The 19,814-nt window shown below is 46.3% G+C and overlaps 2 protein-coding genes across 2 annotated transcripts in view; one reads left to right on the top strand and one right to left on the bottom strand.

Moving 5' to 3' along the window:
• SCFD2 (sec1 family domain containing 2) overlaps positions 1-14,737 on the top strand; it is a 185,213-nt gene extending 170,476 nt beyond the window's left edge. Inside the window, exons 8-10 of the mRNA XM_026033629.1 lie at positions 2,204-2,338; positions 8,556-8,675; positions 12,564-14,737. Of these exons, the coding sequence (XP_025889414.1) occupies positions 2,204-2,338; positions 8,556-8,675; positions 12,564-12,656 (348 nt within the window). The 3' untranslated portion in view covers positions 12,657-14,737. The remainder of the gene's footprint in view (positions 1-2,203; positions 2,339-8,555; positions 8,676-12,563) is intronic.
• Positions 14,738-15,946: 1,209 nt separating this feature from the next.
• On the bottom strand, positions 15,947-19,613 carry RASL11B (RAS like family 11 member B). The gene is made up of 4 exons (XM_026033506.1): positions 19,490-19,613; positions 19,342-19,398; positions 18,187-18,263; positions 15,947-17,310 (listed from the first exon to the last, which is right to left on the bottom strand). Exons 1-4 carry the CDS (start codon positions 19,611-19,613, stop codon positions 16,843-16,845), a joined length of 726 nt encoding a protein of 241 aa, XP_025889291.1. The 3' UTR covers positions 15,947-16,842.
• Positions 19,614-19,814: the final 201 nt, after the last annotated feature.

The raw sequence follows: 19,814 nt of genomic DNA, 5'->3' as shown, positions 1-19,814 counted from the left end.
TCCATCCCTTCCTTCCTTCCTTCCTTCCTTCCTTCCTTCTTGAATTATCTATGATAGCTCATGTTTGAGGTATGTCTGATAACTTTGTAAATTGTAATTTACATTTAAATAGCTGTTTTAAATGGAATTTGGGCTCTACCAAAACTTAAACTTGATACTAGTATTATTGTGCGCATTTGAAATCAGTGTAGCTAATGGGAGTTGTATTTTTTACTTACTGACAATTTAATAGATGAATTTCAAGTCATAAAACATTTTGGAAGTTTTTGAAAAAATCACAGCTAAAAATGACAGGTGMTGTTCCTATCTGTCTTTTAGTATCTGTGTAGCCAGATTGGGTAATTTGGAAGGGACTGAGTTTYAGTGCATGGAAATCTAGAAATGCAAAATCGTAGCACATTTTAACATCTTGTCTTTAGAGTGAATAGCTATGACTAAAGTCAGACAATATTTACCCATTAATTTCATGAAGCAAAGCTCTTTGTTTAGCTATGGCTTTGATCTTTGCTTCAAATATTTCAATTCTAACATCTTCCTGGTCTTCTGTAGTACATTGAAAATATTAAACAGATTATTGTACGTAGGACTTCATGCTTGCATGTGCATTTTCAAACATCTATTGCGTGACTAGATTTGACACAAATCTTGGCATGTTSTACTGGAAGATACTGCAGCTAATGTCTCTTGTAATTTGCTTTGTTGGCTCAATTAAAAATTATGCACTTGTGAGAAGGACTAGAAGAATTGTATAAATCTTTACTGACAGAATTGTTTTCAAAAAATGTAAGTTTTGCTTCTCACTGTAAACTGGTAGATGAAAAATATATTTAATTACAGAGAGTACTTTAAAAAAATTGGCTCCAGGTTATATAACTGTCTTGCTTTTATTTTCCATTCCTTTCAGTGCTTATCAAGCAAAATGGCTCATGTAGATCTCCTSTCTGCAAACTGAATGACATTAATACTTGATCTTTTAAAGAAACCTAGGAATGATGCATTCCTGGACTAGTGCCAAAAAGGAAATAGAAAAGAAAGTACTAATTTGAAAGCTGCTAATTTTCTCAGACTGTTGCCCTTCCTGAAACCATGTGGTTCTGATGCAGTTTTGTCARAGTTGTGAAAACAGCAAGCTGAAACCCACCTACAAAACTGAGCAATGCAGGATTGTCATTGAAGAGGATCTTGATTCTCTAAAATTTTCATTGTTTAAGGGTGGCAGAATGGTTCAGACCATTCATAAAGAGATCTGAACATTTCTAGACTATTAATTCATATTCAGCACAGATTTGTGGGCCTGGAAGGAGATCAAATGTAAGTGCTTGGTGCTCTCTGAAAAGAATTGGGAGTTGCAGTTTGCTTTCTGGATAGATTTCTGTGTCACTTGGAAAACCTCCACTTTCAAGTATGTTGCTCTATCTGCTCTCTTTTCTTACTYTGTTGGTCTTGCCAGAATTCAGAGAAAAGATATTACTGATATTGTCAGGGTGGTTTGATCTTTTTTCATAATGTATTCTACGGGAGCAAGTGGGGTTTTKGGGGGGATGGGGAGGAGGTTAGATGGGGTTTTTTGCATGCCCTGGCCATGGAAGTTGAGGGAGTAATAAGGCTTCTTGGTTCTGCTCTTCCATGTGGGAGAAACAGGCAGGTTGCCTTTTACACAACCCTGCGGATATCCAGACTTTAGTCATGACATGACACTTACCCTGTCATTACAGGTGTTTGAGGGAAGGCAGGAGTGGGCCAGTAAGCAAACCCTCCTAAAAATCCCTATTCAGGTGTTTTATAAAGGAGATGTTCCAATGTGGATTTACACGTTCCAAATGCAATGAGACTTTTGGGTGATGCTCCAAATGCAATGAGCAGCAGAGCATCATCCCTATGGTTACCCTTTTCCGTATTGTCCAAAGACCGGGGAAATTAGAAGCCTCACTTTCTTCCTTGCTTTTGTTCACCTGTAGGATACTCACAGGGTATAGAAAATCTATGACTGTCTTCCTGTCTTTCCAGTTTGATGCTAAATTCATGCATCTGCTGCCAAGGCCCCAGAGATCACTGCTGCTTCAGTCATTCCTCTGAAGTCTCTGAGCAGTTTTCTTTCTAGAATAAATATTTTCCTTTCCTTTAATGCAAATACAACATTTAGAAAAGCAGTYGGACCCAGGCTTGGCAGCTTTACGCACAGTGTGCTGTTGTTTTTGTACAGGCTTCTTACAAACCACTGCTGAAACAGGTAGTGGAAGAGATCTGTAATTCCGAGCGACCTGATCCTGTTGATATCGAGCATGTGTCGTCAGGCCTCACCGATCTCCTCAAAACTGGATTCAGCATGTTCATGAAGGTAAGCCGGGCTTCTGGAGCCCATCTGTAGGATTTTCCAAAGACCAGAGCATAACCATGCAATAATCCATTTTATATACTTGAACTGGTACTGTTCAGAAGAGCCTAAGGGGCAGTTAGGAAGGTTGAATCCTTATGGGCAGCTACAAATAGGTGAGGCATCACATTGCAGGCACGGAATGGGCAGCACCTGCTGAAGCAAAACAAGAGGAATGGAGCCGACCAGACATGGAGAGAAGGGTTGTTACAGAGCAAATCAGTCTCAAGCACAAAATCTGATGTGCCTGAAGTCCTGCTTTCAGCAGTCTCCACCTAGCATTGCAGTGGATTTTCAAAATGCTCTGAAACAGAAGAGGATAGCTGTAGAAACAGGGACTCAGTGTTCCTTCTATTTGTGTATGAGAACTGAAAAAAAAAAATGAAAAAAAAAGATGTAGTTTCGCCAAAAATAGTAGAAGACAGTTGCTCAACTGTCAGAGTAATCAAGTTGATGCACACAAGTGATTTCTGAAATGCTTGATTTTATTTGCCAGTAACTCTCACAGTTGCATTTATTTCRTGGTATTTGGTTTTGTTTTATTAAGTAGGAGCATAGGTTTTTAGCAGGACCATGGCTTTCTTCACCAAAAAACAACAGCAAGAAATATATGTATTCCAGAAAGTCTGAATGTTCATGTCTGCCTATGTCTGTATGTGTGTGTCAGAAGTGAATTACAGAGATATCCAACTCACAGAGACCCCCATTGAATTTTTTGCTGCACTAACATCAAACAGAAGATGTCGAAGGCAGGATTAACTGAGATCCAAACAGATGGGGGGAGGTTCAGGGAAGCAGTGAGGCAGGATCAATCAGCCTGGCAGCCAGTGTCTCCATTTCTAGTTACTGCCTGATGTCAGGAGAGGAAGAGGAGGAGGTAGCTTTGTGGAGGTTTGCAGAAAGTGCCTCACAAGCTGGAGGCAGAGCACAGGAAAGAACACAAAATATGTTCCTGAGAATATAGCAAATGGCTAGTGAGGGATGTAACTATAAGCTAAATTTTCCGTAGGAGAAGATTGAACTTTTCTATACAGAATAGACAAGTTGACAGCTTGAGGGAGGTCTCTTCCTTGCCTCTTTCTCCATCAAGGTGTGACRGGCATGAAAAGAATTGAAATCAAAGGCAGCTTCTATTAGATGTGAAGAAAAAGCAGAATATTGTAGAGAACCATAAGAAAATAGTAAGATGGTAAAAATACCGGATGCATCTGCGATGTAAAATCTGTGCTTGTATCCATACAATAAGGGTGTTGTACCAATGGAAGCCTGACCCAGGCAGGTAGATAAAAGACTGATCTCTGAGATGCTATATTTATTTGCAAGATTTAAACAACSTGTTTATGAAGACTGGGAGAGAGTTTTAAGATGGTGCCAGATTAATGGGCCTGTTAAGAGTAAGATGATTTGGTATCCATAGCACTTGAAAAGTAAGGAGCAAAAGACTTTAAATGCTAATTAAGTCAAACTAAACATAGCTAGACCATGAGACCACCATGAAGAGATGTTAGAGACGGGTTTATTTTGGAGAAGAGGAAACCAATCTGAGTTAAAGAGGTGGGTCAGCACTGGGATGGTAGCTGAATATACAGCCAAACTGTCAGCAGATTAGTAGGAGAGAAGGTGGAGAGAAAAAAATAGAAAAAAAAAAAAAAAGGAGAAAAGGACCTGCTGAGGCTGCTTTGAACACCACTGGTACTTGAAGGGCTGCAGGAGTGATGAGTAAGGACACATGCTGAGAGTGATTTAGAGAGGCAAGCAAAGGTTATTGTTATTTCATTGCAGGAGTATCAAGACAATCTCGTAAAGTCAACTCAGACTCTCTGAAATGTTTATCTGAAAACTTAGCTTGAACTCAGGTTTCCTCAGTCCTGTGACTGGACATGTGCTGGCAAACTGTGCTCTAGCTCCTGAATTTCTGTCATACAGAGAAGGTAGGGAACCGCTACAGCATGAGGAAAAGGGAAAAACAAGAAAAAGCAGTGAAAGAAAAGCAGAGGACAGAAAGCAGGAGATGAAAGAAAACAAAGGTGAAATCTTCCTCTTTCTCATCTTTCCCTCATTCTTATTTTGTTTCTTTTAGGTTGCTATGATTAATAAAACTTATATTAGGAGTAGAGCGTTGCATTTGCTTAGGAGGAGGGAACTGCTGTGATCCAGACCACTATTTAAATAAAAGTCCTGGGCTGAAATCTCTCCAACAGGGGAGTTAAGGTGAATGTGGGATGAGCAACACCCTGTCAGTAGCCTCTGCCCCAAGGAGGTGCAGAGGTGGGTATCCAGAGGAGGATGCAGAGACCCAGGCCAAGCCCAGGCTGCTCTCCCTTGCAGCAGCGAGAGGTTCAGGTTGTGTCTGAGCAAACGCAACACTTGCTCTGCTGGCAATGGGTGCCAACACATATCCAAAAAGCAAAAAAAAATGTATTTGGGTAGGGAAATGGACATGGAGGAGACACAGAAAGAGAAGTGCCACGGTGCTGCTGGGACGGATACGTGCCATCATTCAGTCCCTCTCCATCTTTTGTTATCTCTCTTCTCTATTTACAGTCTTGTTTGTGCTAAAAAAAGCTCTTAAATTTTTGTGTGACCTAAGTCTTTCTTATCAGTGTTTTCTGTTGGTCTTGTTGTGCTTACAACTTTTTTTCCTTGTGCCAGTTCAGATGTGTCTGTTTTCTTTGAGAGCTTTTCAGCCACGCTTATTGCACCAAGTACCTACATCTCTGCCAGTAATAAAAATATCCTATTGTAAGGAATATATAACAGCAGAGCAAGTAAACATTATGTAGGATGAATAAGTCATGAACATCATCACTTATCTCACAAATATGTGTTCTCRCTTACTCATTTAGTTTATAGTTTGGCATATTGGCTAGTGTTCCAATACTGTGTGAATGAGTTTCTGACCAACCTGTATTTCTCACACAAGAGGGTCTTTTCTATTTACTGCAGCATCAGCACTGTAATTATTTCATGGGGTTCCTTGCATTTATATTTCCTCTTCAATTCCTGAATATAAATGCCGACTCAAATGAAAATGCTTCAGTAAGTGATAAAAGCAGCTTTAGGTGTCCCAGATCTATCAGGCTGCAGCCACCTCCTGCAATGCTGCTGCACAAGAAAAGACTTAATTTCTTATTSAAGTCCTGCCTCCTAAGCCAGTCCTCTGGCATAGGTAACCCTGCTTTTTAAATTGCTTCSTGTCAGAAAACAGTATTTGAGAACACGCAAAGGGTTTGAATGACTGAGTCGCAGTCCAAGGAGACTTTCCCTCTCCTGTCATGATTAAATGCCTCYCTTATCTGAAAGACTCAAATTTGTTAAATCAGGGAAGAATGTTAAAGGTACCTCTTATCCCAGAGCATTTCCCTGGCTAATGTGTTTGTTCTGAAGCATCTGTAAACAGAGGCAAAGGAGCCCAAAGGCAGGATGCAGGTGTCCAGAGGAGTTAATAGGGAGGGAAAGGCCTGTGCACCTCATGGATCCCGCCTTTTTCTGCAGCTCCAGACCACATGTGGTTTACAGGGATCTAAGCAAGACCACTGCATTGATAGCAAGTGATAGCACAGCAGTCTAGGTTCAGAAGATTGATGTGTTTTCCTGTTACTTTGTCCAGCTATTCAGCTGCATGGATTGGTGTGTGACTGATCACAAACAACAGATGCCCAGGTGCTGGTTTTCTGCTTGCCTTCTAGACCAGTTGAAGCTGTTTCTGCTGACCTGGAAGCAGTGGTGTTTGCTTTTAATGCCTGGCATTTTGAACYGAAAGTGAATTTCATTCAGGAATTTTTGCAAAATTAAAATCTTAATTTAACTGAGATTTGCAGGACCTAAAGTGTTCGGAAACAAACTAGTTTAAGGAGTGTTCCAGAATGTGCRTGTGGCTTTTTGCTGAGGTTCATTTCAGTTCTTCTTCTGTATTACAGAAATGAGATGCGTTTAGCTACATGGAGCCAGTTCCTTCAAAAGAGACAGCCTTGGGTGGTTGTATTATCAAACAAAAAAATCTTGGCAAAAACTTACATTCTTAACCCAGCCAGATATTTTGTACCCAGAGCATTGTCCTCCCTCAAAACATTTGTGCGTAGCATAAGAAAATTGCAGATTCCAAAACCCTTTTCATTGCAGCTTTAATTTAATTTTGAGTTTGCATGCCTAATAGTATTTTTAATATGCATTTCTGGAATTTGTGGTTTGAACTTGAGAAAAATATTAAGTTTTATACAGGGAACATGTGTTTGGATCTAGGCTTATTTTGACTGAACACAATGATTTGTCAAGATACTTTCTCTTCGCTATGGATGAAGGCCTGTGCTTTCTAATTAATATTACTGGGTTGGATGTCCATACAGTTTTTCAACGTTATATGTGCATACTGACAATGAATTGTCACTAGGAAAGGTATATATTAAGAAAGAGGGACCTTATTCAATAGGAAGCTTCTGGAGTTTGAGGTCTTCATGTAAAAATCTTCATGCAATGGAGTGGAGTAGTCTGTTCTGGTGACAGGACTAGGAGTGGAATAGAGCCTGCAAAAGGAATAAACACTGTTATTCTCTGTCACCTTGAGGTGCAGGACCACAGCATTTGGTTTTGCCAGCCTTCATGTTCATCCTCTCTGCACTTAGTTCTTTAACCTTGTTTCRCTGCTTACAGCAATTATGACATGAATTTCTTTAATATTTGAGCAAGTAACARTTCGAGCTGGCCTTCTTTTTAGGTAAATATTTAGATCTTACTCAAACTCCACATGGTATCTGTAATTAGGCAGTGGGCTTTTTTTTCCYCTTAAGGTTAATGCTGTGTTTTATGCAGGTGATAAGCAGTGTAACGTGGGAGAAAAGAGTAGTAGTATGGGGAAGTGGAYAGAGAGAGAGTCATTGTAAGGTCTGGTGTGTTGCTTTAATTGCTCTTGTAGCTTAAATGAAGACTGGTAAATGTAGCACAAGGATTGCAGGATTTGCAGAGTTGTAGTATGTGAATGGAAGTGGCTAGGAGAGATGATTAAGAGAGTAATAAACTCACGGCACACAAATCCTCAGCTCAGTAATGCATCTGTCTGAGGTTTTCTGTACAGATTTTGGACTCCCGAGGAGGTCAAGAGCTGTGTGCTGGGGAGCAGCGTTTAACTGGAGACTAAATATAGGCTGGCCACAACCAGGAGCAGAGGAATCAAAGGATCAAAGAGAGCGGCCGCTGTGGCGGTGAAGGCAGAGGGACGCGCTGCCCCCAGGCCGGAGCGGCCGCTGCGGAGCCAGCGCTGCCGAAAACCCACACGGAGGGAAGGAGAGGAGGCAGAGAGGCTGCAAACGAGCAAGCTGAACCGTTCTCCCTGCCAAGCACTTCAGCGTTTCATACACGAAGGCGTGTGGTGGTGTAAGCRGAGCGATTGCTCCAGCTCGGCTGACACGGTGCTGGGAGGCTCCGCGGAGCCTGGGCAAGGTCTGTCCCTGCCGTGTGTTTTGTTAGGAAGGAGGCAGAGCGAGCAAACAGCAAGGTCGTCGTGCCGTCAGAAACGCCTTGGAGGGAACTAGTGGAAAGGATTAACTTCGTGTTTAGAGACAGAACGTCGTGTTATCGAGTCTAAACTGAAGTGGAATGTTTGTGCCATTTTAATGATAATTAGGGGGAAAAAAAAGGAGAAAGGATTTTGTTTGGGCTAAAATCTTCCCTATTAGTTACACCCCAGTCATATAAATGCTGAAAACTTTAAAGGGAAATGAGCTACAACTGATCTGCTACTATAATGAACCTGATTTATTTTCATTGGTCCAGTTGTGAGGGATTGTTCGTTGCACTGATGAAAAAACTTTATTTATGATTCTTTCCATTGCTGACCTCAGGCAGGGATTCTCACATGTTTAGACTAGACRCCTCCTGCTAGATCATAATTTGCCCCTCATTCCTTAAAGCCCTAAGCACATGTGTATCCAAACTATGTTTCTACTCAAACAGTGCCCATCCAGTCTGGGAAAGGAATGAAAAAGAACGGCAGAGAYGAAATCAGACTTCGTGGGAAGCTCCTGTAGATTTCAGGCTCCATATCCCTGGAAACGTTCATTATTTTTAACCTGACATTTTTCCCCTCTGGTCTCCCGTTCAAAGGTGTGGGAACATAACCAGTGACTCGTGAATGTTTCGGAGATAGAATGGGCAGCTACAAATAACACTTTCTGTCATTTTACAGGTGAATCGCCCTCACCCTGGTGATCATCCTCTTCTTATTATCTATATGATTGGTGGAGTGACAGTCTCTGAGGTCAAAATGGTGAAGGACCTGGTAGCAGCACGCAAACCTGGTACCCAGGTAAAAAGAAAGAGCTCTAAATACACAGTTCCTATATGAACAAAACTAAGAACATTCATCAGATAAAGCTGGATGTAGCTTTGTTACCAAATCTACACCAGGTTGCAACCACATGGACAGTAATCGTGTTAAGAATTTGCTGTGAAATATCCATCACGAACAAGTGTTCAGACTCAAGGGTCTGTTTCTTCACATGTTAGAGTCAGCACTTAAACTTCAAACTCATGTTGGAGGCTTGGCCTTCAGCACAGATTAGCATTATACTGAAGGATATCTCATAATGTCTCAATAGATGCATGTGCTGGAGTTCTTTCTAAGCAGAAACATTTGCTGTCCAAGAGACTACAAGYTCCTGAGCAGAGCATCTACCAGGCATAGTGCAAGGATGCTCAGAAGGAGCYTCCCAAGGATCTGGGTACCAATTAGTGACCTGTCAGTGGTGATGGACCAGACTATTAAAAAGACTGTGTTCATCTTAGGATGCCAAAAATTGAATATTTCAGCTGAGGCCGAAGGGCAGAGTTTGCCGAGCAAACTGTGCTTTTGAACCCTCACAAGACTACCCCTATTACCCCTTTGCCCTCTCATTCCACTGCACTGATAAGTGACTTGCACCTGTCCTCTGATGTCTTGACAAACAAGATCCATGTCTGGATACCCTAAACACTGAAGCCCAGGCCATTTTCCTTTTGTTTTGCTTCCAAGATTAAAATGCCAGCTGCTCCCTGCATGCAGGAGACTGGGTGCAGCCACTGAGAGGTCAGCCCCATTGGACACCCTTCCCACAGCAACAAAACCAGCCCCTGTTCCCAAGGAGACTCTGGGCAGGGCAGTTCAGATGCAATCAGCAGGCAACATCTCACCAGGGTTTCTCAGAGGTTTTCTAGAAATTACCTATCCCTAGGAGAAGAATGGATGGGCCACAGCAGTACCTAAGATGTTAGAAAGTGTTAATTGTGAAGAAATGTGTACAAGACCAACCAGATGTCTGCTGGGTAGTGCAAATGTGAAGAGTAATCCAAAAACTGCAGAAAGATGCAAGAAGTGCTGGGTAACCAGCTGCCTCATACACATCAGTGTGATTTCCAAGGTGGCTTGTAAACGTCTTGTTTTCAGTTCCTGTGGAATTCAGTTGTAATTAGTGAGAAATCACTAGCAAGATGCAGCCAACCAACCCGAGCAACCCCCAGGTTTCACATGTGCTTTCCACATTTTACTTTTCTTTGCAAAGCAGTTTCAAGCCATGTTTTATAAGATTGAATACTAATTTTAACTATTTTTTTTATCTGACATCACACTTCTCCCCAATTAGCCTATTGCTAATCTCCCCAACACAGTGAATAAAATTCTTTCCCGTCTTGAACAGGGCTTGAGCTGTGACACACTGATGGACAAGTTAATCCGCTCCTTAAATGTATTAATATGCCTTGAAAGATAAGCACTGAGTTAACAAGCGAGCTGGTTGAAAACTATGCAGTAAGGCTTTTGACTAACTATCCAGGGGGAATTGAGGCTTGGCAGGGGTGACACAGGATCTGGTGTTGCTTTGCTTTGGCTTAACCCTGGTGGCAGGTCACCCTCTGAGGCAGATTCCTAAAGAATTTTAAGCTTTTACTGCATTTTGCCCTTTGTCCACATATGCCATGGTAGAGGTGAAAAGACTTTGGGGGAGAGTCTAGGGGAGGAAGAAAGAAAAAAAAAGAAGTGGTTGTTTAAGTAAGTCTCTTGTATAAAAATGTTTATGAGTTAGCTGGATTTACCTGGATTTTGGCACTACAGCTTGTGAATATGTGCCACCTGTTTGGGATTAATCTCTTTTCAAGAAGCCAGGCATTTGTCTAACCCGAGCCAGAGGGGAACAGAGCTGCTATTTTGTGGTGCTCAGGCAATCAGCTTCAGGCATCGGGGCAGGAGGGAAGCGCTGGCCCCACAGCTCCACCTCAAACAACTCCCTGGCATTGGCAGTCATGCCTGGCCCTGGAGAAGCGGAAAGATGTGTGGGTGCAAAAGCAAAGAACTGAGTAAGGTAACAGAAGAACTACCAGGATGCATTGATTATTCCAGCATTTGCTTCTGGCCCTCATAGCTCAGCTGTCCACGTGAGCAGCATCCCCTATGTAGAGCACRCAAGGCAGGCACAAAGTATTGCATAAGCAGAAGGTCTGCAAAGGCAATTTACTGTCCTGAGGAGCTTTACCTGAAAAAAATATTGCCATTTCTTTTCTGGACAGTTCACCCATTCTGTGTAAAAATGAGAGGACAAATAGTCACATTTATCTCCACGTGGAACCCTCACAGGTAGCAGGGGGCATGGAGAGAAGTCCCACACTATTTGGCTTTATCACTGCTCCTAAGTTAAAGTTGTGGTTCTTATTTTTCTGCCTGGGCTTGTTATCAGTTGCCCAAATCCCCTYATAGTTTAATGGTAGGACTCCAAGATGAAATTGCTTTTATCTGGCAGTGGCTGCTGTTGTTGTTTGGCTTGTAGACCAGAAGCCTGGGCATTGTGTCCCCTCATGTTTTTCAGGATGAAGCTGAGTGTTGAGGAGATGAGCGCATACTGTGTTATGCATTCTTACATAACGTCAGTAAGGAGGTGTCAGCCTTTGGCACCTGCAAATTACAGAAATAGCTTTTCAGCCATAGGAAGCAGGAGAGAGAATCAGTGTGAGTTTGCTGTGGATTGTGTGGCAAGATATGGGAAGGGGGAGAGCGAGGGGCAGACAATCAGCAGCACAGAAAAGATCTGTAGTAATCTAACTCCAGATTCTTTTCATTATTTGAACTGAAAAGATGAAAGAAAGAACAACAGAGAGTTGAAATGCAGTACTACCAAATGCTAAGCTGGAGGTGTCTTCTAAGTATTCCTTTAAAATCACCTGCACTATTAGACTCTCCAGGCCACGCATTAGAGCTCTGTGATGAAGAGCACAAGCAATCTGATAACTAATATGGGAAACACACATAAACACATGCGCGTGGTGTTGATGGTGCTTCTGCCTCTCCTTGCTTTGTGCCGAAGCAGCAAATGATTTTCAAGTGGCCTAGCAGAATAAATCCCCTGCCACATCTGCTTGCTAGCCATTAGTCCCCGCTCCAACAATAGTGCTGAGCGTGGTGCTTTGCAGGAGCAGGTGTCCCATGACTTTGRGAGCAACCTGACCCTGAGCTCGCTCCGCACACACTGGCTCCTTGATAGCTTGCCCTGCAGGCAAGCCCTTGCCCCACAGCCCTGCGTATTGCTCTTCACTTGAGAAAAATAGCTGCAGTGTGCAGCTACCAGGGCGCACAGCTCCCCTGCGGTGACAGCTCCCTTCATCGGGCCCAAACTGCGCTGGCGACTTAGCCAAGCAAAGGGTAACGTCCCAACAGTGTGCGAGGGTGGGCGCGGAGCACGACGTGCAGAACCAGGGGTGTCTGGTCAGAAGAGACATTTCTCCAGCGGGACTGGAGCTCTCTGGGCCCGGCCTCAGGAGGGACAGGGCTGCCGGGCAGAACTGGCTCCTGGTGGGGCTGGGTGTGTGGGACAGAAGCTGCTGCTTGAGGTGCCTGCGCAGCAGCGCCTCGCGGGACACCCAGCGGCAGCCGCACGGAGCCGCTGGGGAAGGTGCGGGCCCAAGCGAGGCCCAAGCGAGTCAAGGCACACATTCATTCAGGGAACAATGCCGCCAGTCATTGTGTTCCTGAGGAGAGTGAGCTGCTATTATCGGCCAGCAGACGCTGTCACTGGGCGAGTTGTGTTGCCCTGTCAGTAAGCAACAGAAACACACAACACAGCGAGTGTGGCATGAGCAAGCAACAAAGTTTGGGTGTGCACGTCCCATGCATGCTGCAATCAGTCTCAGACCCCTCAGTTTTGATATGCTGCTTCTTTCCCCCCTTCTCCAGGTGCTCGTGCTGACCCCAGCACTCCTGACACCACWGGGCGTTATCGAGATGTTGTTTGCCTCCAAGCATCTCCAGTCCGATGCTGATATGTGACGCAGGAGGATCTGTGGAGAAGATAAGTGATTGCCTTGGCTGGAAACATCAAAGCCTGGGTCCGCCACGCTTTCCAATATTCCCATCGCTGGAATGAGGTGAAGCAGCTGGGTACCTGGCTGCAGGGAAATATGTGAAGTTTACAGATAGCACTTAAAAATGGTTCAGTTGTTCAGTGACCAACACTCTCCTCTCTAAAGATAATATACCCTGACCTTCCCCCAGCCCTGTGCGATGCAAGCAAGGACAGCTGCTTGCAGTAATTCCCTAGAAAAGGGGAAGGTGAGAAGTCCCACCAGTCCCACCACCAATTCAGCCCAGGCTGCTGAATTTGCCCTCCCTGAGCAGACGTTTTCTCTGTGAGCAATCTTAGTGGTTGCTCCTGGTGAGAAATACTGCTGAGGGAGGAAGGAGGCTGATAAAACCCACCCTCTTGGTCACRTTACCTGGTGAAACACATGTGCCTTATGGAGCATCAGCAGCCCCTGCTCCTGCTTGGTCTCTCCCTGCCAGAGAGGCTTTCGTTCAACCCTGGTCTTACCAGCAGAGCAGCTGCCAGTGCACTGGTGCTCCCAGCTCAACCGGTGGGAGCAGAGAAACGGAGCCAGAGCCAGAGCGGAGTCACATGGATCCTTCTCTCTCAGATCCCTGGTTTCTGCTCTGGTTTCTCCACCCACAGCTCCAGGAGAAAAGACTGTTCCTGTTGGCACACTTCTAGTTATGCACAGTAGGACATATGGGCTGTGATGGTTTGATGTTAACCCGGAAAAATGTTCCTGTCACATGCATTTAAAAAAGGAAAGAAAAAAAAATGTTCCCCCTTCCAAGAGGCTGTGGTGGCAGATTCTTTATGAACAGCATGATTAGAGAACAGATTTGATTTGTGATCATGAAAGAGCTGCTACCAAACTCAGTTATGTAATTATTCTTCATAAAACTTTGATATAATCTAGGATGAAGAAGCATCTGCCAGTAGATACCATGAAACTTCAAAACTGCAGCATAAAATGGTGGAGCTGCAAAGCTTCATCCTCCTGGTTCATTCCAGAGACACAAAGACTACAGCTTACATGGAGAATGTGAATGTGAAATTATATATGAAATTTGCTCAATCGTAGCATTCTTTATTATGCCAAGCGAATAGATTAAAAAGGAAGTAGCTTTTTAACCTTTGTTCAATAGCTAGCTTAAGTTCTCTTAAATGTTTATAATGGTCTTCAGAAAAGGCTGCTTTTTGATTTAAACTCTCTCTTGAGTGGCTAACAGGGAACAATGAACTGATTATAAAGCAGGGACAATGTTGCCTCTATGGAAAAGAGATTTATAAGAATCGCTGTAGAATGGAACTTTGTGCTATGAAAAAATGAGAAATATTATGAGATTGTAATGTTAAAAGCTCCAGAAATATTTAACAGAGCAACTTGAAGGCAAGTAGCCAGTCCCTTTCTTTTTTGGTTTTTGTTTTGTTTTCATTCTGTACTGTTTATCTTAGAATATGGATGTTTTGGAAGTTATGCAGTCAATAAAGCAAAGGTGCTGCCTTTGAGCCAGGCTCATGCCCTGCTGCTCCCCTCAGCACAGGGGGCTGCAGGTGCCCGCCCAGCCTGTGGCCCCCTTTCCTTTTGCACTGTTCATCTGTCCCTCGGAAGCCAGAGCTGGTGTCCCGGGAGGCATCCGGGAGAGGCTCCCATCCTGCCAGCAGCAGAAGGGCCCTTCTCCTCCAGTGCTCATTGCCCACCTCCATCCACAGCCCCAGGGACCAAGGTGATCCCGTCTCTATCCGAGATGCTGCTTTCCCAAGACGATGGTGTCTAGCAGCTGTGGTCTCCTCTCCCTCACGTGCTCTCTGTCCTCTCCTCCCAGCCACTTGAGGACATCCTGCAGAGCACAATGAGAAGAGCTGGTTGCAGTGGACACTAATGCGGTGGCACTTCTTACAGGGGGAAGCAAATCCCTTGCCTGGAGGCAGGGGCTGTTTTCCAGGCTCCCCACATGAGGGACCTTTTCAGCCCACAGCCAGGTAGGTGGAGGTGCCTGCTGGGGCTCTGCTACCATCTTGTTCTTCTAGAACAGGCTGGCATGGAGCCTGTGCAGAGGCTCTCAGCTACTAAACAGCTCCATATCTGTAGGAAACAGCTGCAGTAGCTACACCTAACATGTGCTGGGGCAAGATGGGGCAATGCATGYTCTCCTGCCTGGCAAGACCTTTCCCTGGTTCCTTTGGCTGCTGAGGGACACGGCCACATGTAGGAGCAGCACAGAAGAGGCTTCACTTGTGCAAACGCCCTTCAGGGTGGTGTAGGACCACAGCAAGGAGTGTCCAACCTCTTTTTATGTGACCCCTCAACTAAAAAGAGATGGGGAAGGAGAAGCACAAGGCCACTCTGAGCAAGGGGGGTTGCTGCTAGAATAAGCTAAACAGTATTTGATGAGAAGCTCAGGCTGGATGGGCAGGCTCAGTATTGTTCATATCCTAGTCCTAAACCAGCTGGTGAGGCTGGGGTGGCAGCTCCTGCTCAGAGGAGCAGCAGCAGCAGCAGGACCTTGTCAGTGTTTCCCTACACCACGTGTCCTGGCTGTGTGCAACGTATGCAACGCGGAGAACACAACGTCCTCCCAGCAAGAGGAGGCACTAGGTGCTTACATCAAGTGCCCCATACATGAGCAAAACATGGCAGACCTGCAATAACTTGATTTACTTCTTCATTGCATCAGATTGCTCAATATCCAAAGCTGTTCTACCACCTTCTTGCCTTCTGCCAGTTTCGACCTAGTTTACATCTATCTTATTAGCTTTTTGGCAAAGAGATGTGAAGAATCCAGTTTTGTTTTGGAAGGTCTCTGCTTTTGCTGCTTTGTCTACTGAAAGAATTTCCTACAAGGGAGCTGTAAAAGGGCTATGAGAGCCTCCCCCCTGCAGATTGTGCTAATAAAGCAACAGTATGTTGACTGCCTTGAGAACACTGTCACTTCTGTCTCAGTGTTTCGTGGGTTATTAACAAATTGCTTCCACTACACATGAAAAACACACACACGAAACCATGCAATTCAAAAAAACAAAAATTTAATGTTTGAAACAGGCAGTAAGAATGCAAAGTCTGCTCCAGATGAGGAGTCAACTGTACACAAAATAAATAAGTTACAGTTTACACAAAAGCACAACCGGCTTTTTAAAGTGCATGTGAATAAGGCCTTTTGCCTGTGACCTCCATGGGCTCCACGCAGAAGACGAYGCAAAGCGGCTGCAGCGGCTCCGCTCGGAACGAGCGTCATTGCCCGGAGCCTGCGGCACGTTCCGCAGCAGAGCTGGATGCAGCGGGATCCTCTGCGCCYCTCGTGCATGGCAGAGGGGCAGGAGGAGGGGGGCATCCCCCCRGCCGCTGCCTCCATGGACTATCACTCCAAGGCTCCTTCCCAAGAGCTCCGGTGGGGTCATTTAGTCTGGACAGTGTTTTCTGGTTCTTTCAGACAGTAAAAAAGCTCACAGGTCACTTGCAATTAGATATGTCTACACCCTGTGCACGCTCGTTTTGCATACAAAGAGTCTGTTGAAATTGCTCAGCGATGATACAGCTAGTAAAAAATAAAGGGCCATTGTTTACAGTCTCCGTACCCAGTCACTTGTTCTACATGTACAGAAAATTTTCGTATTTGCTYGTTTGCTTGGAAATACATGGGTAATAAATGGCTCTGCTGTGCAATAAAATTAAACAGATATATCATGCTGTCCTTCATCCAAGTGAAAACACAGTAAGACTCAAGTGGTTACTTCTGAACAGTGAACTACAGTTCAGGCTATTTCCCTGCTCAAGTACAAAAGTTGAGAGTTACAGCTAAAAGTTTTTTGTTTTTTTTTTCCTTTTTTTCTGCATGAAGTTTGAGCCAAATCTTTCCCGTTGGAGAAACGACAACCTGAAAGATCATTTCATTTACTGTAAAGTATTTTCATTGGGAAATGAAACATGTTCCACAAGTTGCATCCCAGAACCATTTCAAGGATTCCCCCCTCCCCCTGTCTTCTTCAACCAATTCCTGGTTTCTGTAGCCGTTCAGGCAGCTACCTCAACCATCCCTTCTTTCCTTTTATTTCTTTTTCCTTGGACTCTAGAAGTGCCAGTGTTTCATTCCAGGTTTCACACTCAGGCCGAAATGTTGGGAAGATCAACCCCTCCGCTTGGCTCTGCTCCTAAACAGACGTGACAGTCCTCACTTTGGCAGACAGGGCTTGCTTAAACCTCCTCTTGAGGTCCTGCATGTTGGGGGATTTGGGCCGTGGGATAAGCGAGGTTCTCCGCCGCTCGGGCGTGCTGCTCGTTTGCTGCTTGCTGACCTCTCTGCACAGCACGTGGAAAGCGCTGAAGACGTCGTTGTAGTTTTCACTGACGGAGACTTCRTAGAAGGCGCAGCCCAGCACGTTGGCCAGCTGCAGTCCGTGCTGAGGCTCCACCTCCTTCACGTGCAGCAGGTCGGCTTTGTTGGCCACGATGACGACGGGGACGGAGCTTCCTGGGTGCAGCTGCCGAACGTGCTGGTAAAGGTGGCTGAGTAGCTCGTAGCTCTTGTAATCGGTTATGGAGAAGACGATCACAAGCGCGTCTGCCCAGCGAATGCATCTGTTCAGCTGCTCGTTGCAGTCCAGGCTGTGCTCGTGGATCTGAAAAGGCAATTGTCAGGAGTTAGGTGGTTGAAACGGAAAAAAAAAAGATTAAAGGAACTTGTCGTCAACATCTGTAAAGCCAAATGCATTTTATACTTTCAGACACATGCATTTGCATTTCAAGTACAAACCTAATCCAAGTGTGGCACATATATGTTTATGTTGATTCAGCTGCAAAAAGCTGGAACTTCACACTGGAGCTTGCTTTACTCAAATGGAAAAAACGACCTGAGTAGTTCTGCAYGCAGAGAAAGACTTTGTAGTTCCAGAGAATGGGAAATTAACTGGCTAGACAGTAAGTCTGGGGAGGCAAAGATATGAGCTGGAAGCATTTAGACCTGGAGAGCTGCCCAGTGCAAAAAGGCAGAAATCCAGCATTACTCAGGTCTATACATTCAAAACTTGTAACTTACAACATCCTAGCGAGCTAAGGCACAGCACAGGAGACCCAAGTTTCCACCACACGCATTTAGGAAGYGAATCTTTGCTGGGCTGTAGTCACGGCATTTCTCCTCACGTGTACCACATTCTCACACAACATTTTGTTCAGACAACATTGTGTCCTCTTATCTAATGTTTCTCCTATGTGAGAATAAGACACCTAACAAACAATGCAGCCCTACAGAAGTAATGGGCCTCCAGCGTACAAATGATTCACGGAAGGAGCGAGTTGTTTTCTTTTCCTGCCAGCACATTACGGGCACCTGGGACGTCTGGTCTGACTGGTTAAGAAGCAGGCTGCCAGCTCCACCACGCAAAGCCCGGAGCTCAGGGAGCTCTGTGCTCCGGAGAGGCCGCAATGAGGCAGCACGAGGAGGGCCACGCACGGGAGCAGAGCTGCCTTGCTGGGCTGTGTGCTCGTGTCTAGCTCACCTGGACGCCGGGAGTGTCCTGCACTTGGATAGCCAGCGTTTCTCCATCTATCTGGATGTGTCTGCTGTAGAGATTACCTGGTGGCAACAGCAACAGTATCACGGTTACAGTCACAGCTCCCCGAACAGGCAAGTGCTGCTTTGGGAGGGAATCAGAAGCAGTAGCAGCCCGATGCACCCTGGGAGCTGTGCAGGGAAAGGGACATGGCTACCCGCAAACGGAGGGACCAGGGTACAAATTTGGTCCTTGTAGCAACCCATAAATCTGTGATGTTACCAGAAACCTGGGATTTAATCTGCACTGGCTTGTTTTGAAGCCTGACATTTAATATTATGCATCTTGGAGCTTAATTGCTTCTTACAGCCTGACTTAAGTATAGCGGTAACTGTGCAAAATAACCAACTTTTAATATAGAACAGCAGTTTGTCCATCAACATTTTTGCTTTGGCAACCTTTTCTCTGCAAGGCTGTGCGTCAGCTCCCTGCTGCCTGGCTGCTCAGATTCACTGGCTGCTTGTTTGTGGGGGTGTTCTCCTCCTCTCCCCTAAATCATTTCCTCAGCAGATTTCTGTGCGTGTAAGTTAACGCTGCTTTACACTTAGGCTATGCTGCACTCAAGCAAGTGCAAAACGCTGCCTCTTCACCTTCCCCATTGAGCTGGCACTGCCCAGGTCTTTTTGCTGCTAGCATTGAGCTCTGGGCTAAAATACCAGGTTTGCACGGTGTTTCCTTGCTTTAGAGAAAGGGCTTCTTCCAGGCAGGCTGTTTTCTCCATTTCAAGCAAATCCCGGCGGAGCATGCGAGCAGTAAGGGGGAGCTGCGGCTCCCTGCGGCTGCTCTGCCTTGCCCTGACCCCCGAAATACCCGCTGCGAGTGGCGCCGCTTAAGTCCTCTCCTTCTGCCTCAGGGGGCCGGCTCTGCGCGCCTATTCCCGGGGCTCGCACCCCCCCTCTAAGCGCTTTGGATTCCCTGTCCCGGCGGGACAAAGCGGGGACCGGGACTGCGGCCGGGGCGGAGCGGAGCGGGCGGCGCTGCCGGGCGCGCCCCGACGGGACGGGACGGGTCGGGTCGCGACGGGACGGGACGGGTCGGGACGAGGCCGGGACGGGTCGGGACGAGGCCGGGACGGGTCGGGACCGGCTGGGCAGCGCTCACCTGCGTTCCGCTCGTAGTCGCCGATGAAGCGCCGCGTGAGGAACCGCACCACGAGCGCTGCGGGCAGCCCAGAGAGAGGCAGCGTTAGCGGGGCGCGAGGCCGTCCCCGGTGCCCCCGGCGCCCCCGGCGCCCCCGGCCCGGCCTCACCTGTCTTGCCCACGCCGCTGCCCCCCACCACGGCGATCTTGACGAGGCGGGGGCGGGCGGCGGGCGGCGCGGGGCAGCCCTCGGCGCACTCGGCGATCGTGCACATGCTCTGCGTGAGGCGCATCGCCCCGCTCCGGATCGCCCCGCTCCGGATCCCCGCGCCCGGGTCCCCGCGCCCGGCCCCGCGCCCGGGTCCCCGCTCCCGGCTCCCGGCCCCGCGCCCCGCGGCGCTTTTCTGGGCGCCCCCGCAGAGCCCTCCCCGCCGCCGCGGCGGCCACTCAGCGCCCGCGCCGCCCAGCCCGAGCCCGAGCCCGAGCCGCGCCCA

This window comes from Nothoprocta perdicaria, unplaced genomic scaffold (assembly GCF_003342845.1).
Source record: "Nothoprocta perdicaria isolate Ctin4 unplaced genomic scaffold, notPer1 scaffold_13, whole genome shotgun sequence".
In the NCBI taxonomy this organism is placed as follows: Eukaryota; Metazoa; Chordata; class Aves; order Tinamiformes; family Tinamidae; genus Nothoprocta; species Nothoprocta perdicaria.
The sequence above is the reverse complement of the archived record's forward strand: the minus strand, read 5'-3'. Positions and strand labels throughout refer to the sequence as shown.